A 19,034-nucleotide genomic window follows, 5' to 3' on the forward strand; every position below is an offset into this window, starting at 1 on the left:
AAGAGCCGCTGCCAGTCAGAGACTACAATATTGAGCTAGGTGGACCAATTATCTGATTTGGTATAAGGCAGTTTCCTAGGTTCTCATCTACCTCAGCATAGGGAGAAAGGGGGAAACATGGGGTTCTTCACTGTTCTTACTCCAGCCAAGTGTTTTGTTTGCTCATGTGCTCAGAAACGCCATTCCTGCACCGCTGGTGCCGAAGCTCCCTGGAAAAATACAACAAGTGCATGAGATCACCAGACTGCTGCAGTCGGGAGGGGTTTGTTTTTGCCATCCCATGTGAAAAGAAATATAGATCTGGAGCTCTGCTGCGGGAAGGGGCTTCAATAATAGCCCGAACTCCCTGTGGGACTCTCCTGGAGACTGGCTCAAATGATGAGAAGGGGGGGGCAATGTGCCAGATCTTCGTTCAGTTATGAGTGGAATGTCTGTAGCTCCTTTCAGGAACACTGTGTTCCTTCCTGTGATACTAACGTCACCATCTCCAAGCAAGAAGGCCAAGCAGGAAAGCTCAAGCCGCCCTTCAGGTTCCCACCCTCCTTTACCCTTGATCTGAGTGGGTCGTGTTTTTTTGACCTGATATAAACAATCCCTCCTTTCATAAGCAGGAGGTAAGGGAAATGAATGGAACAATGGTAGCTGGTTGGCCAGTGTAGGCCGATTATTGACTAAAGAGATTTAGTTTCCTAACCTTGCAGCATTATATAATGGTTCCCACAGATGGAAACACTGAGATCCTTACGTATGCATCCTACTGACCCTTCTGAGTCTACTGTGGTGGTGTACCCCTGGGGTAAACACCCTTCAGCTTAGTGGCAGTCATGCTTTCCTACAGATGCTTCCAGTCAGGGTCCATCTGCAAGATGCAACAAAGCATCCTATGGTACCTTAAAGACTAAGACATCAATTATCACATAAGCTTTCATGGGCTAGACTGTAGTCACTAGAGTCCATGGAAGTTTATGCCACAGAACAAGAGGTAAGAAACCTATGGCCTTCCAGATGTAGCTGAGGACCACCTCCCATCATCCCTCTGACCACTGACTATGCTGGCTGGGGGTGAAGGAGGTGGGAATACAATAACATTTGGAGGACTACAAGCTTCTCACAGAGGGCAAGGTGCTACAAAACACTTTTGTTGCTTCTGCTGCAACAGACTAATGCAGCCACCACTCCGGATGTTTCTTCCACATGAGCACAAAGTAATCCTATGTCATCATTCCTTCTCTCCACGCACACATTTCAACCCCTCCACGGGCAGCTGCTCTCCTAGCGTGGCTTTCTTCCCTGGACATGTTCCTGCCACGTGGAGAGCCCCTGCTAGCGATCTACCACTCTGGGCGAAGAGCACAGCTGCGGCTTTTTATAGAGAATGAGTGAGCCCTAGACATGAGGAAAGCAAAGGGCCCCCTGTGTCCCAGACCCTGCTTGAACTCTGCGTGAGTGGTTCACACAGTTGGAGAAGGGGACAAAAATACCACTGCTTCTACCAGGCAACAGGGCAAGCAACAGAGCGCAGCTGTAAACAAACCATGGCCTCCTCATTCCTGACAAGTGACTGTACACTTGGCAGTGGTCCTCCTTCTGAATGTGGAGCAGAGAGGCATCCAGGTTGCTGTTTTTTGCCCAGAGATCCATGTTAGTCCTCCTTTCATTGTCTCTGAACTTAGTTTCCCCCCCTTAGATTGCTGCTTTGAACAAACCAACCTCTGACCCAGCTCCACAAAAGTATTAAAAAACGTCATATTTAAAAATATACACTCCTCTGTATAGATACCAGAACAATTGGAGAGGTCCCTTTGTGTGCAAATCTCTTTGGCTGGTTAGCAGAGCCATAAAAAGTGCATGTGGTGTAGGGAGAGAACGGAATGCAAGAGCTTCCACCCAGCTTGCAGTGTGTGGGTTCCACAGGACTCATGGGGGTGAATGCTAACAGGACAAAGTGAGAAGTCTATTGCAGGGGGTATTTCTGGAGAGTCAAGAAAGGTTAAGTCTGATCATTACATATAGGAGTCTCTTACTGGGGGAGCATTAACTGTGCATAGATGTGACTGCAAAATTTAGACTGATGTTTGGTGAAAGGTCACAGAAGGTTTTGTGTTGCTGGTAGCAGCCGGCACTTAGCAGTTCTAAGCGTGCAAAGACTTATTGGGAATTTCTGTCCCAACAGAGGCAAGTAAATCACTTTTAGCAATGGCAGGTCTGCAGGACTGACAGCTCCAATAGTGGGCAAGGCATATATTTTAAGTGTTTATTGCAAAAGGAGCCTTGGGTGGGTGTGGCTTTTGGCAGTTTCTCTTAGCACTATAGCCTTAGAACATGAGAAGGTGCACCTATAAAAACTCTCAATTCTGTCCTGCATTTAAAGGTGCAAGAGCCATAATTTTGTGTTGAATTTACATGTGTAGACCCAAGAAAAGCATGGAGGTAATGGAGGGCCAAGAATAGATGGGAAAGCTGTGGACTTTGATGTATTTGTAGTTCTAAGTGGAGGATACTCTACATATACCGGTATACCATGTATACCAGGCTATATACAGGTTGTAATATTGGGCAAAAATGACACTTTCAGTTCACACATCTCCAAGTAGCTTTGTAAGCAATACCTTAAAAAGAAATTGCACCTATTTGGACACCGTTTCTGCCCTTACAGTGACAATGGAACTGCAGTGTCAGTGCAGCCCAGATGATACAGCTACGACCATCTGCTGATCAGTATTGTCAGGGATGCTTTTTGCAAAGGAACAATCAAGAGCTCCTTTTAAGCTTCCAGTTCTATACCTGTTCCATTCCTGATGTCACTTATGATGTCAGGTGTGGAGGAGGTGGGTGTGGTTTGTGTGAAACTGCCTTGTAGGTTAAAATGGGACCTGTGCTATGCCTAATTAATCCCACAGGCCTCCTTTAAATCTTAACAAAGGTTACACTAGATGACCCTCAGGGTCCCTTCTAACTCTCCAATTCTATGATTCTATATAGCAATTAAAAAACCCAACAGCACAAGACCATAATGCTACATGGAGCCAAATTAATCCTTCTTCTAAACCTCCTAATCCATTAATTTCTTAGGTGATTAGGATTAGGTTGGAAAATAAGTATTTTGTATCCAGCAAAAGCTAAGTAATGCCCGTCATTACTAAATGAACCCCTGATAATTCTTCCAATGGAAAAATTCTCGCAGTTTCACAAGCCCTAATTCTTTCCCAAACACATGTAAGAATGCGACGTAAATCGTCTATCAATCATTCTTTAGAAATATCAAATATTTCCACTGCACAGATACTTCCTCGTTTTCATTTTTTTAAAAGGTATTTCAGGGATACGTTGAATTTAAAACAAGGGTGCCATCCCCCCAAACATTTTAAATCAGTCTTTGAAGTGCCCTACCAATTTGAATTGTGCTCCATTGTTTCCCTTCATTAATTGTTTAATAGTGGGATCCTGTTCTTGAGTTATGAGGACAGGATTGCTACTAAATCCTCTTGCACCAGTGGAATACAACAGCACCCTGGTGTGGTGGCAGCTCCGGCCCTACTATTAGGCAAAGCAAGGCAGCAGCCTCAGGCAGCAGGTGCTGGGAGTGGCAGCAGCTCCCTTTTTCTCCTGATTCTCCTAAGCTGGCCAGCTTCTGCTACCTAGGGGCCAAGCCTATTGCCCTCAAGGGGTGGTGGACAGTGTCCCATTGCCAGGAAGATTCAACTGCCAGCCTGGTGGGGTTCTGTGTGTGGAATTTTGGAGGTGGCATCTTGCCATTTGTCCTACATGTATTGGGCCAGCTCCGCATGGCCATTTCACACCGGTGTAGCAATACTGCTGCATGGGCATTATAATTACGTGCCACCACAATACTTACATGGCGCTTATGGCGCAAGAGGTAACAATGGAATGGATGTGGTGGGCTGCAAGCAGGTCTTGATTGCAATCCTGTGCTTGCTCAGAGGTCAGTCTTTCACCACCACCACCCATGTCAGTCTAATGTTAGAGTTGGTAATCCCAAGAGTCCCTGCTCCTGCCACCCCTTCTCCTTGCCACCACTGCCTGTTCACCTGCCCTGTCTGAGGGAGAAGCCAGACACTCCCATGAAGCTGCATACTTAGGTTTATTTTTTCTTAACTACAGGCACTGCACTCCTTATCAGGAAGGCAGCACTTGGGAAGGGGAGGCTTATCTTTCCCTCCCCAGCATGATCAGAATGAACACACATCCCCTGTGCCTACGACAGCCAGTGTTTGTGTGTGTGTGATTCTGATCACACTGGGGAGGAAAGAGATAAGTCTCCACTTCCCAGGAGCTGCCTTCCCAGTAAGGATTTTGTGCCTGTAATTAAGTAGGGGGGAGAAATTGATATGTTTCTGCATGCTGCGTATCTAGCAAACATCTGGTTAGGTCATAAGTGAACAAAGAGACAGGAGTGAGGAGGGGAAAGTAGCAGCCTCTGCTTATCTCATCCCCATCCCTCTGGGTAGCCCTGTGGATTGAGCCCAGAAGAAAAGGGGGAAGTGGATGGGTAGCAGTGACACTGCCAGGGAGCAGGGAGGCCCTACTGAGAACTTGCCCGAGGGCCCCCTAAAAGCACAGACTATCTTGTCTCCCCAAGCAGCAAGTGAATCTATGAACATGGATTTCAGGGGTTCCACTCATGCAGGATTAATGGGATCTAGGCCAGGCATAGGCAAACATGGCCCTCCAGATGTTTTGGGACTACAACTCCCATGATCCCTAGCTAACAGGACCAGTGGTCAGGGATGATGGGAATTGTAATCCCAAAACATCTGGAGGGCCGAGTTTGCCTATGCCTGATCTAGGCTATGTGGAGGCCTGTGGAATGGAAAATCACTCACACAGCAGCACCCTTTGTCAAGTATTTACACAAGAAAAAATTATAGTGCTGCTTTGCATATAAAAAATGCTATATTATTGCTAAACTGCAGTCATAAGCGCTATTAAAATAATAACTTCCAGTGAAATTTCCTCTCAGGAGCTTGTTGTTCATCTGACTCATGCTCACTTTCCAACCTACTGTACGTTGGGTGCATACAGATAGATACCATCATCCCTTCTCGGCTAAGCTCAAGGGAAAATAGTTCTGTTTCTTTGCAGCAGATCCCAGCTATGCACTGTGATGGTGGGATGGAACCAGTGATGTCAGGCCATATTTCCTTCCCCAGTGTGGTTTTTCAGCTACTTTAAAAATGCTTTTTTAAAAGTTAAAACATGTGTATTTAATGCATTAAATGTACTTTCAGCACTTTACTCTTTTAAAAAAGTAGACTCTATGCTCAAAGCATGGCAAGAGGGACAAGGTTCAGTCCAATGAACCTGCATTTGAATCTAACTAGCATGGCTTTCGCATTCATAATGCAACAGAAGCAGGCTCTTTCTGCTGGGGGAAATTACTCTGCGACCCCAGAGTTTCAGTATGCCTGGTCTGGATGCACCCTTAGATTCTGTGATGGTAAGTGACCTCAAAAATAATGCTGAAGTTTTTGTCCAGCCTAGTAATTTACAAGTTTTTAACGGGAGGTCTTTTTAGTCAAACGACTCTCCATGTTAAACATGAGAGGGCAAAATCCCTGATGATGCATGCAACTGTACCATCTCATATTTCAGTAAATGTATGGTTCAGGAAGCTCCACAGGGTACAAAACTGGTAAAGTGGTATCTTTGATTAGACCAACTTCTGTTTTTAGAGGAACATCTGACTACAAACGCTAACACAACATTTCCTCACTTGTAAGCATTCTCCTCACTCAGGAGTGGGGAACCTTTGGCCCTCCAAATGTTGTTAAACTCCATCTCCCATCATCCCTGACCATAAGCCATGCTGCTTGAGGATGTTGGGAGTTGGAATCCAACACCTTCTGAAGGCCCACCGATTCCCTGGCCCTGATCTAAAGGAAGCAGAGGGCATAAACTATTTCAAGTATGAGCCAATTCCCTAAACACCCATTAGGACCCCACCCACCCCTGTTATTGTGCCTCTTCTCCAGCCTTATCTTGCTGCGGTGCTTTTCCTCTCTAGACTGCTTGAAACAAAAAAGCTTTGCCTTCTGCATGAAAACATTTCCACAGCCTCCAGGAAGATCATTTCATACCAGGAATAGAGCAAACTGTAATTGGGATACAGCCCGGACCAACTCAAAATAGCTCAGTGTGTAACCCACAGTGCCATGTATCCGCTCTGATGTCTCTAACAGATGGATGGAACAGTCCCCCAATGAGTGGGTCCATCACACACACAATGCCATAAATGACCAGAATGCTCCCTGTTGCTCCAATTGGCCAATAGTGCATGGACAAAGAGGTAGGAATCTTTAACTGTTGCCAGCTAACCACCTATTTCCCTTTCCCTTAAACGTCCCTGCCCTTCCTTATTCACGCCACCACCCTCCACACAAAAAAGGCTCACATTGCATTTTACATTCCAAGAGCTTATGGAATGCATTAGTCCCGGATGAAAGTACAACAAACTCAGATGTATAATCCTGACGTCAACCATCCCTGGAGTTTGGAAGAGAAGCTATAAACAGAGGGATGAAAGGAAGTTATAAAGACCATCTGCTTTGGCTTCCATGGACACATAGTAGACACGCACAGGCACAAAAGGTGATGGAAGAGACCGGATTTATTTCTTTGCTGAGGTGGCCAGTGGTCTCCGGAAAGGCGTAGAAAATGCTTGGAAGCAATGCAGAAAAGCTATTCCCACCTCCAGACTTTGCTCCTCCCTTCCTAGGGTGCTTCCAGAGGAGTGTTTGTTATGGGATTGGAGCTCCTCAAGCATGCAAGGTTTAATTTTATTTTATTGCAGTGTCCAAAATGATGTGGTTAGCATCAAAATATCAGCTCATATCCCCGCCTGCCGCCCCATTGAATCTAGAATTCTCTTTTCCAGTCAAAATTTGACAAAGTTAAAAAAAAAAATAATGTGTTCCATTACCCTTCTGTGATATCTCAATGACCTATTTGCAAATTAATCCCTGACAGGAAGCACCTCTAGTCCCTTGCTAATTGGTAAGATGGTGCATAAACTATTGTATGAACATCGTCACTATCTGCTTCCCATCTGTTTTCTAGGGAAGAACTATGAGTCATAGATCTCAGGATTCAGAGAACCGCATTTGTATGCTGGAGATTTGCAGAAGCTTGCTGCAGAGAACAATTTCAGCTTCTCTGTAATATTTCAGAGATTATTTTCCCAGGCAGTAGCTATCTGCATCTTCACTACTGGACCTCTGCTACTGGTAGATTGGTATTTCGGGAAGTAAGGAAGCCAGTCTCTCCCTCCCTCCCTCCCTCCCTCCCTCCCTCTCTCTCTCTCTCTGTCACACACACACAGAGAGAGAGAGAGAGAGAGAGAGAGAGAGAGAGAGAGAGAGAGAGAGAGAGAGAAATGCTGAACAGTTGGGAAAATCATCCAAGCCCTTTGAATTCTGATTGGCTCAAAGCTCACTACCCATAATGCACAAACTATAGGAAAGGAATTAGAGGGTAGAATGGATAGGCAATATGGCACCTGCACCGTTTTCAGCAGTATATTGGTTGGTTACTCAAAGTCACAGATCGGCAAATGCACTTCCCAAAACTCTCTTCCACAGTTCATAGCTGCTTGGGTTGTTGTTTTTTAATATAAAAGGCTAATTTCTCAGGGTGCTTCAAGATGGGAGCTTAATTTGTTCTCTGATTTGATATCAGAGTAGAACGACTGGAATTCATGAACCTAAACTAGTCATGCACATTCATTTCAGTTGATCTACCCTGACTAAAACTTACCACCCATACCATCAAAGGCCAAAAGTTGGAGAACTCACACCAAGTACTTTTCTCCCTCAACCCCTTTTATCGCCACAACAACCCGGTGAGGTAGGCCAGCTGAATGGGGGTTTGGTCTCTGATCTCCCAGGCCCTAGCCTAACACTCTGGCTACTATGCAACACAGTTTGCCATGAGTTCATTAACAACTTTTCTATTTATAGTTAAAGCGACTGCCATCTGTGCTTATGTACATGCATCATCTCATCAATAGCTTCTGTACATGCATCACAACCGGTGCTTTTTTCTGGGGGTACTTAGGGGTACGCAGTATCGGCACCCCTCCAAAAAAAGTTTAAACTGGGGCACTTGCTGTAACAACTTCATGTGATTACTGGCAGCTTTTCTTCTAAAAAGGAAAAATAAAAAGCACTGATCACATCAAATCTGTTAAATTATCATCAGTTGCTAGAAGAACCAAGGGTCTGCCTCAGTATAATGCATTACTAAATCCAGGTCCCAGCTTTCTGGGCTCATAGGCACATTTGGCATTTTGAATAAGTTTAATGGGAACCACCATAAAATGGCTGCCACTGGGGCAGGGGCTGTCACAAAATGGCTGCTGTGGCCTGTTCTGTTTCCGTGGAGGGGCCCACTGGGCACAGCAGGCTGATTGTAAGAGCCTCATGGGATGCTTCTAGTGAGCAACTTGTTCCAACATGGTTTGGTAGTAAATTGAGGCATTTTGAACTTCTGCCCCAGGCTCTGTCTCCTTCTGAAGAACTAAAGAGCCAAACCTCTAGCCTGAATATTGATACCTCTCTCTCAGCCCAGCTTACCAGGAAGTAGCAGCGTCATTTTCTTTTCTTTTTCTTTTTTACTGGGTGACTGGGCACAAAGTGAAGGGCAGTGCCAGTCAAGACTTCAGCTGCCCACCACCTACATTTTCCCCAAACACTCCTGGGTCTCAGGTTAGCCCAAAGGTACTGTGGGCAAATGAATTTAACAGGTGGCTGGAGTCTTGGCTGATACTTGAGAGTGCCATGAGCCCAGCCATCTGGTGAAAAATATTATTGAAAAGGTCTCAGAATGGGCAGGGAATGGAGAGCCTCTCAGGCAACACAGGAGGCCTCTGTGGGTACTGCAGTGCCCGTGGATGCCACACTAAAGATTGCCTGATCTAGTCAACAGAGGCTTAAATTGGCCTAAAAAGTGTGTGCACTCTGTTGGGATCTGGTTATTAGTACCCATGATTACAAGTTCTAGCAGCCTTTCAAGAGGGGAAGCCCAGCACTTTAGTTCCCTCTTTGCCAGGAAATAGACACAAGCTTAAAGGCTTGATACGTCATCAGGGAAGTCCCATTAGGAAGTCAGTTCGCTATTCATTTAATTTCTTATGGGAATTTCTATCAACGCCATTCTTCAAACAAATTTCCAGGGTGCTTAGTCTTTGTATGGACATGTAAAGCTGCCTTACATCGCATCTGGGTGCTTTCTAACAGGGAATTAATATTGCAAACAGGTCAGTCAGATATCTCATATGAGATCTTGGCAACAGGGTTGTTTTTCTTTTTCTAATAAAACAGCTTAAGTAATGAGATTGAGAATTCAGAAGGGGAAAGGCAAACAGGGCCAGATCCAGAAGCATTTCCACCAGATGAGCCTGCGGGGGCCAGTGCTCCTCAGGTGACACTGTGGTGACACTGCCATCCTTGCACTCAAAGGACTCCACTGCAGAAGCCCCAGTGAGACCAGAGGCTCTCCCATTCCCTTGCTGCAGGAATCTCTGACTGAAAAAGTGACATTGAGTACAGGCAGAGCTAACATTTGGGATGCTGCTGCTACCCTATAGGGCTTCGTCTCACCAGAGCTCTGCCTTCCCTGTAGTGCAGCCTGAACCGTGGTGCACCACAAAGCAAGACAGATGCCAGTGACAGTGTGAGGATGGTGCAAACAAATACTTGCAAGCATGGGCCACACTGACCTCACAATAAATGCTCTTCTGGAAGCATACTCAGCCCATTGATCCGCTTAACCCTGTCTACGCTTACTGACGCTGGTTCTCTAGGCCTGGCAGAGGGCTTTCCCATGATCTGTACTTGATCCTTTTAACTGTGGAGATTCCGGGGACTGAAACTGGGACCTTCTTCTGCATTTCCCTTTACCAATGAACTCTGGCCCCTTAGGCTAAGGAGTGATGTGTGAACAAAATGCACAAGTGATGGCATAGGTCACATTTTAGCAGTGAGTGTGCTTAAAATTGGCTCTGGCCTCTTGCAAACTTAGTATTGATCATTTGCCCACGTGGGTGGCGCTGTGGGTTAAACCACAGAGCCTTGGACTTGCCAATCAGAAGGTCGGCGGTTCGAATCCCTGCGACGGGGTGAGCTCCCATTGCTCATTCCCAGCTCCTGCCCACCTAGCAGTTCAAAAGCACATCAAAGTGCAAGTAGATAAATAGGTACTGCTTCGGCAGGAAGGTAAACGGCGTTTCCGTGCGCTACTCTGGTTCACCAGAAGCGGCTTAGTCATGCTGGCCACATGACCCGGAAGCTGTACGCCGGCTCCCTCGGCCAATAAAGCGAGATGAGCTCCGCAACCCCAGAGTCGGCCATGACTGGACCTAATGGTCAGGGGTCCTTTATCACATCCAACAAAGAGACGATGGAGTCCGTTTCATTCCAGAATGACTGGCTTAGCTTGAGCTGTGCTTAATGACTCCCAGACTCAGGTAAACACTGATGAGGCTTGCGTGTCCCCTTGCCCTGTGGCACTTACACCCTGCCAAAGCAATAACAGCTACTAACTAAATGAGCCCATCTTGCCAACAATTCAACTGTGGGTGCAATGTTGTTTTCCGGCAATTACCTGCAGTGTAAGGTAACCTTAGCCACTTTACTGGATGGATTCCAAGGGATGATTTGTACGTTGCAGCTCCTGACGTAACATGCACACGCAGAGTTCTCTTAAAAAATGCAGTGTGCTAAATAAAAGCATTGCCTCACTTATTTACACAGTTGGGAGTCCTGTATGAATCCTGTGTGTGCTATATATTGGTGTCTATTTGTGTCCTGTAACTCCTGCGTAATAATAATAATGTGTTCTTTATCATGTGTTTGTGTGTATTTGTGGGTGCTTCAACCGTTGCTTGCTAATTTATGCTGGAATTGCACTTTTCTAGCTCCTCCTCCTATCTATGACACCAGCACTTATTGCTAAGTGAGCGTATATTTGTAGCCTTGCACGGCAACCAGCTAATCCTGAAGCAAGTTCCTGCCAAAGCTAAAGTAGCCTTTTCTTTTTTTTTACCATTTCATGACAAACTGTTCTATCAGCTACAGGAAGTGATGTTACTGCCTTCCTCACAAAAGGGAAACTCCTAGCGGTTACCATGGAGATATAGGCAACTCTGCAATTACAGACTTATATAATCTTAAAGTTACAACACACACCCATATATACAGGCTTTTGTGTTTCGTTCACTAAGAACACTCACTCTGGGAGGTTGTTGAGCCCCCTGATCAAAAAGAGTATTAAAGAGCAGGCTGGATAGCAATGAAGTGAAGTAAAACAAGGTGTTCTAATACTGAAGTAATAGCAAGCTTGTGTGTGTGTGTACACATGCACGTATATACAAACTGGTATGCATTTGCCTGGATGTATACAGTGTATATCATTTCTAAGAGAGACATAATCTAGAGCCAGGATGGGGTGAAGGGAAGAACTTTGCTCAAAATAACCTTGGCTTCTTCCTCTATAATAAATCACAAATGACTGTGAACTTTGTAAAAATGACAGCGTGGCCTTCTGCCTTCAGAGCACAAGCTGCAACTAGCTGGGATGGGTTTGTTCGAGAACATTAAACTGCTTGCCCCTGTTCAGGTGCCTGCTTAGATTGTAAAGTTGACCGGCTGCCAGGTAATGAGTTCTTATTTGTCTGTGAAGTACATAAAACAAATGCTTGCTTCTCATAGGGGAATGGAATTCCATTGGAAATTCAAATAAACAGGTGGAATTTCTCCCCCTTCCTTTTTCTTTTCTTTTCTTTTTCTTTTTAAAAATCAGACTGATGGGATCACTTGCCAAAGGCTGTATTTTTCCACTAAGCAAGTTCGGTTTAAAGCTGAAATCTCATTGCACTGCCCGCACTGCAGGCCGAAAGAGTGGTTACATAAGAAACATGGAAGGAGGGGCAAGGGTGGAGCAGCGAAAGGAACAATACCGTAAAGCCTAACATGGACGTCTCTTTTTCCTTATTTATACAACAATTTTCAAAACAAGTTTTTTCAAAGGGGCTTCTATTAAAAGAAACGTATGATAAAACGCAATTTTTAAAAATCACATAAAGGCTGCAGTTCCAACCCCTCTTACCTGGGAGTGAGCCCCATTGAAATCAGCAGGATTTGCCTTCTCAGCAGCTGTGGTTAGAGAACTGAGCTTTAAAAAGTGTGACACTGTAACAACTTCATGGTGAGTATCGGCGCCTATTTTTATAGAAAAAAGCACTGCACAGCACCATTAAAAACCAGAAGAATCCAATAGAAACGGTCTAGTCAGCCATAAAAATGTGTTCCAAGATACCATTGTTTTCAAGTGCTGTTCAAAAATGGGAAGGGAGCTTGTCAGGCTATCATAAACCAAGAATTCCAGAGCTGTGGCACCACCAGTGAGAAGGCCCTGTGGCAACTGTCCACCAATCAGAACAAGCCAGAGAACAGGGCCTTCAATGCAAATCTTAAATCTGAGGGTTTAGAAAAGGTAAGTTGTAAATTTTATATTAAAATCTTTATGCACATGTTGAATGCTAAGGGTCTCTGTTTATTCTGCTGCTCCTTAGCTGTTTTGTAGCAGAGGATAATCAATAATGAAGCAAATCAGAATACTGCAAATGAAAGCTTTACATACAAAGCTTCACATAGAAAGCTTCCTAATGTGCAACATAATCTTCCAAGAAATGAAATTTATTCAGAGCAACACATCACAATGAGATATCTGGGTGATATGCTTGGTGAGCAGGCTGACAGTAGCTAAGTAAAGATTTAACCAGTGGTCATACACCACCTTGATTTAGTGATTACGAGCTGTCAGATGAAGTCATTGGAACATAAACTCCTCCTGGCTGCACCTGTGCAAGCATGTCTCCAAATGACCTGCAAGGCAGAGGAAAGCAGAATTTGAGCCACAGGGCTAAAATGGGTACCCATGCTTTTTTCTGTCTTTTATAGCACAGCACTAAAGAGGGAGGAAAAGGTGGGTCTCACATGACAGACCTTGTCAGAGGCCTAGGAGGGATAGCATGCAAGAGATAATTTCATCCAGAGACTAGGGTGCTAGCCTTGAATATAAAAGTGGATGGGAACAAATGCCAGATTGGCTGTATGTCTCAAGAAAACTGGTTTTACTCCCATTTTACAGACGGATAACTGAAGTTAAGCAATCAAGACTATAAAATACTCAGCATAAGAGGATTCTTTGGGTGCATGGTGAAGAATTATTCCAGAAAAGGACATGTTGGCTACAATCCTGCACACTGTTCTACATACCAAATTCCTAAGGAAAGTGTTTTCTGTTGTCTGCCCACTGGCATTAGGAAGATCCCAGCAGCGCCAGCTCAAGAAATTTTGCTGCCTGAGGCGGAGGACAAGATGGTGCTCTTCCCCCAGGTGCATGCAGAAGCCAATTGGATTGGTAGTTGAAGCTTACTCCAATAGTGGTGAAAGGTACTTGAGAGCAGCAGACCACATGGCACTCACAGCTCTGTCTCCACCCCACCCCTCAGCATCTGCTGCCTGAGGCAGCTGCCTTCCTCTTTCTCATCATAGAGCTGGCCCTGGATCCCTGTATGAGTCCACATTGTATTATCCTGTATGCACTGGTCACTCAATGACATTGCTTTGCATTGAAAGGGTAGGAATGGGGATCGTTAAATCTCGGCTATAGAACTTCTTTGGTGTCCTTAAGACAATATACAGTCACTTATAATCTCACCTGTGAAATGGGAGCAACAATGCTAACTTACCTTATGAACATTCCACATGGAGAAGGGAGATTTTGCAGAGGAAAGAACAGACCAGATAGACCAGGTACTGGGAACTTCTGGTTCTCCAAGTGTTGTTGAACTGACCATGTGTGCTGGGGCTGATGGGAGTTGTAGTTCCACAACATCTGGAGGGCCAAAGGTTCCCTACACCTGAGACTATGCCTTCCACTCATGCCCCTATTGCTCCTTCCCCACACATTCCTCCCTGCCCCACCATGTAAGCAGACTCTACACTCCTGGAAGAGAGGCAAGATGCTAATGGTATTGCTAAGAGCACTGTTAACTGCAACTGTTTGCAGTTAACAGTGCCCTTAGGGGCAAGTATCTGTGGGGATGGCAATTTAAATAGGGTATCAGCATAAATCCCTGATCCTGGCCAAATAAAAGTAAGCATTTTTTATTTTATTTTTAAAAGTATGTTTAATTAGGAGTAGTTTGGCCCATGTTTCCATGGCCCAGCATGCATGATGGCTTCCCCTTCTCTTTCCTCTTTCCTTAGAACTAGTTTGAGAGAAAATGAAGCTCAATGCAGCTCTAACACAGCCTTAGGCAATGCAACCCAACCTTAAGCATCACTCACAATGGAAACTGCATAGATATTTGGGACTTACTGCTTAAATTTGATCACTGGCAAGTTTAGTCACCCTTAATGACCAAGAAAGTAGCTAATGACAACCTATCCTAACACACTCAAGATAAAGCCAGGGGAAGCGGAATGGGACGGGATGGGACAAAATAGCTTTGGACCCTTCCCCCTATACACGGCATTGCTATTTGCTCAGAGTTCACTAACATTTATGATGCACTCATAGATGTGCCTGGATGCTTTATTACTGTGTTGTAGGCTTGAACCCAAAGTTGTCCTGAGGCAGCAGCAACACCCAAGGCTACCCACTCTCTGCCCCCTTCCCAACTTTCATCATTTTTAGAATAGTTAGTAACATAGATCATGTCTAATGCTGGTGGGGTTTTTGTTTTTGATACTGGGTACCATCAATATTGGGACCCAGGTGGTGCTGTGGGTTAAACCACAGAGCCTAGGGCTTGCCGATCAGGCCAGCGGTTTGAATCCCCTCAATGCTAATAATCTGTTTAGGGGTTCACATTCCCCCCCCCCCCGCCCTAATAGCTTGGGTGTGTATGTTTCTTTCGACTGCAATAGCCATTTGTACAGCACAAGAGGGTAGATCCTACATGTGGTGCTTCCTGGATTTTGGCAAATGACTTTGTATTGGGGCTTGGATTCTTCTATGGCACCATTAGGGACCCTGCAATAAGTCCTATGGAGCACAGGGCTAGTACAAAGGAGGAGATGTCTGCTTTCTGGACTTCACATACTTACCGTTGCAATTTTTCAGCATATTATGAAAAGGGAGTGGGGGAAGGATCTATAAAAGAATTAATATTTTCTTCAATAGAAATGTCATAATTTATTTGGTTTGTATAAAAAGGCACAATCATAACAAAACCCATGTTCTTCTTTTGATAAGAAGAAATATATTATTTCACATCATAAATAAATCAGCAAAACATGTAACTGTTGGCAACCCAAAAACACAAACACTCCTTTGTGCTTTCAATGTCAGTGCTTCGGAATACAGTTCTTAAGATCTATTTACAGGATTACAGTACCCAAAAAATACTGAGGTATTTTGTTTGTTTCTTTCAAAAAGAAAATGAAACTTCAGACTTGAAAGGCAGAACACACACAAAGCAATTACACTGTAAAAAATAAATAAATATCTGGACATCCTTGTACAAGGGGACAGTTCGACTGCAGCCTAGCACACCCAGGAATGAGAACACTTTCAGATTTGCTACTGAAACAGACTGACAAACAGAAAAACTGTAAAAGAGGAATTATTTCAGGAGTAGAAAGCAAATGTCCTGCATGCTTTTTCTCCTTTGTAGGCAGCATCCAAACATTGGTCAAAAATGCATCTCAGCAAGATCTAGCAGAAAGAACCTGGCTTTCTGGAGTCAAGAGATGCTGCTCTGAGCTGGTGGATCTTGTATTGCTCTGTAACTGCAATGAGAGGAGTCCGGTGCAAGCTAACAGACCTGCCCTCAAAGTTATTGCACTTTTCAGGTAACAGCAAAGGGCATCAAGTCTTTGTGTACAGGGCCCACCTGCACCTGCTTTTCAGCAGCTCGGAGAGGTGGTGATAGGGCTCTGAAGGTAGCTTAGTGCGCTGGAAGCAGAGTGGACAGGGATGGAGACGGGGAAGTTAAAGACCGTTGTAGTGGATGTTCCTCTGTCCAATGCAGACATTGCCGGGCTCCCAGCCTCTGCCGAGCAATTTGGAGCAAGGACCTGGGACTCAAATTGCAGCAGTTGGCCCATGAAGCTGAAGTTGGGGGAGATGATGCTTCTCCTCTGCTTCACAAACTCAAAAGCTTCATCCAGTTTGACTCGGTTGGTCCTCATAAGGTAAGCAAGGCAGATGGTTGCTGAGCGGGAGATGCCAGCCTGACAGTGAACAAATACTCGCCCACCATCGTTTTTAACAGAGTCTGAAGGAGCAAGCAAAACATCAACATTAGCAAGAGTTTTCCTGCAAAGTTTCAAAGCTGCTTTTCACTCTCTGTGCTTGAGGGGCCATCTTGCCTAACCAGCTATAGCAATACGTCACACAGCTGGGAATGGAGCTGGATGCACAAAGGAAGGTGTGCAAATAAACCAATATTTATGTTCTGTTTCAACTTGATTATAATCACCTATTCCAATTGTGGCCACTAAAGCTTGCTAGAAAATTCTGTCAGCATGAGACTGGTTCAGATTACCAGCTGATTCTTCCAACACCCATGCTAGTGGATCCAATGACTAGTCTAGTATGCTTTTTGGGATTTCACAATGCTATCTTCTAAAAGAAGCCCAAGCACCATCATAGCTACAGATTTATTTCAGCTGGTGCTATTTTGATCCCCAAGGAAATACCCTGCATCTCAAATTTAAAGGATGCTGGAAGTGTCTGCTAAGGTGCTGGCACCCAAGGGATACTATAAACTCAATATGTAGGGGTGGGGGAGAGAGAGAGAGGACTCATTTACCTATGAAGTCAATTGCTTCGTTAAACCAGCAGCTGATGTCAGCTTTGTGGTTGTCCTCCACAGGGATGCTTTTGTACTGATAGTGTCCCTCAAAATGGTTTGGGCAATTGGCAGAAACGTTGATCAAGGCTGTGATCCCCAAAGCATCCAACATATCTTTCCTGGAAGCATGATAGGCGCTGCCTAGATACAGGAAAGGTAGGATCTCCACTGGACCACCCTAAAATAAAGGAGACAAAGAAACACAGTCTGTTAATCCCACTGCAAAAATAGGCTCCCTCTGCACTTTGATACAGTTGTTGTGTTATAATGAAACATTTGTTTTGCCTCGAATGCCTTGTATTTCCAAATGGAATATTTTTATACACACATTTGTGTCTTTCCATTCCAGGCATTTTTTTAAAAAGTCCAACTGGTAATTAAAATAAAATAATTTAAAAAGCAAGTGTAATTTTTTTTAAAAAAGCAAGCGTAATTTTGATTCATGAATGCTCCCCAACTGACCTGATCATAGAGAGGAGTCCCACAGGAGCTGCAGTTTGAATCGGCGCTGCCAGGCACATTGTTTGCGCTGAGCGGCAGAGTCAGGCCCTTGGGAGCAGATGGTTTGGTGCACAACTCAGGGCAGGCAGACGAGAAGGCATCGTATCCTCCTAGAAGAAAATAAAGAAGAAAAGAGGTTAATATTGTCCGAGGAACAAACTCTAAGCAGCTGGGGGTGGGGTAGGAAGGGGAGGTAAAACTCCATTGACAGTCCAGTGGCCCCTCTGTTAAAACAATGCAACTGCCCTAGGCTATTTGTCAATATCCGTTATTATTACTACGTATTGCTCTTAATTCCGTTTACCCGGTGGGCCTTTGGTTTACGGACTTTTGAAGCCCAGGGGAGGTGGATTGGCAGGGTAGAGGGCGCCTTGGGGAAGGCGACCTCCCTCTCTCTCTGTGTGTGTGTGCAGCCTTTTAACTCACCCCTGAGGAAGCAGACGCGGGTGTCCCGGGCTTCCCGGCAGAGGGTGTTGAGGGCCAGCAGGAGGGTGCTGTCCCTCTTGGGCGCCTCCAGGTCGGCGCTGCGCTCGTCGAGGAGCACGACGGCGTGGTAGAGCCCCTTCTGGAGCCGGGCGCGCGCCTCCTCGTTGGGCAGGATGTGCTCCAGGCCCATGGCCCCCTTGGCTCTCCGCCGGACGATGGTGCTCAGGCGGACGTTGCAGGAGCCGCCGATGTGCGAGGAGTTGAAGGAGAAGAAGGAGCGGCAGTCCAGCACCAGGCACTGCACGCAGCGGTCCTGGAGGAGCTCGCGGAGCGTCTCGCAGTCCAGGGCGCACACTTGCATGTTGACCATCGCTCGGGGCAGGGCAGGCAGCGCGGTGGGCGAAAGGGCGCTGGGCAGCCGCTTTTGTCTCCGTTCCCCGGGCGCCTCTTTGTTTAGTCCCGCCGAGCTCGTCTCGAACCGAGGCGGCGCTTTTTGCCAAACAAAAGCTGCCTCTCTTGTTCCTTGTTCGCGGGGGTCCGTAACTCCCACCCCGGTTCCAAAAAGTAAAAACGCTTGGATCGTTGAACGTGGAGATGGCAAAGACGACAGAGCCGCTAGCTTGGGCTTTGCTCTTTCTCTTGTGTTGGCAGCCTCCGTTGCGGGGAGCTGCTGCTCGTTGCTTGTCTGTTGCAGTTTCCTTGCTGGACGAGCGACGCAGCCTCGCCTTATATAGCGCCAGCCGCGGTTTGCTGCTTCGGCTTTTTTTGTGAATGGGCCCCGGTCACATGACCCGCGGTGCCTGGGAAGACGTCACTTCGGCGGGGAGCCAGACAGACACTCCCATCCCGCGAGCGCTCGCGTCATCGAGCAGCCCGAACGGCAAAGTCACTTTGAATGTCCGCATGCCCAGAGCCCTCCCCGCTCCTGCAGGAAGCCGACTGATGCAACGCCGCGCGCGCTGCTGCCTCGCTCCTCCCGGGCTTCGGCCAGCCGGAGCCTGGCCTTCACAGCAGCGGTGAGGAAAGGGCACACGATGTGCTGGAAGAAAAGGAAACGGCTTACAAACCCAGAAGCGCGCTCAGGACACATTCCAGATTCATTCATATTCTTTGCTGCTATCTAGACTTGGAATATGGGGAAAGTGTGGGGTGTCGATAGACCTCTCTGGGCCCCGCCATTGCCCTCTGCTGGCAGGAATTAAATCTCTCTTAGTTGCCAGAG

The 19,034-nt window shown here is 45.9% G+C and overlaps 1 protein-coding gene across 1 annotated transcript; it reads right to left on the reverse strand.

Annotated features, from left to right (window-relative positions):
- Positions 1-15,197: 15,197 nt before the first annotated feature.
- DUSP1 (dual specificity phosphatase 1) lies at positions 15,198-18,530 on the reverse strand. Its single transcript, XM_081898424.1, has 4 exons — positions 17,813-18,530; positions 17,348-17,496; positions 16,844-17,063; positions 15,198-16,306 (listed from the first exon to the last, which is right to left on the reverse strand). The coding sequence occupies exons 1-4, from the start codon at positions 18,180-18,182 to the stop codon at positions 15,936-15,938; spliced, it is 1,110 nt and encodes a 369-aa protein (XP_081754550.1). The 5' UTR covers positions 18,183-18,530; the 3' UTR covers positions 15,198-15,935.
- Between the last annotated feature and the right edge of the window lie 504 nt (positions 18,531-19,034).

This window comes from Podarcis melisellensis, assembly GCF_964234715.1.
Source record: "Podarcis melisellensis genome assembly, chromosome: 2".
NCBI lineage: Eukaryota > Metazoa > Chordata > Lepidosauria > Squamata > Lacertidae > Podarcis > Podarcis melisellensis.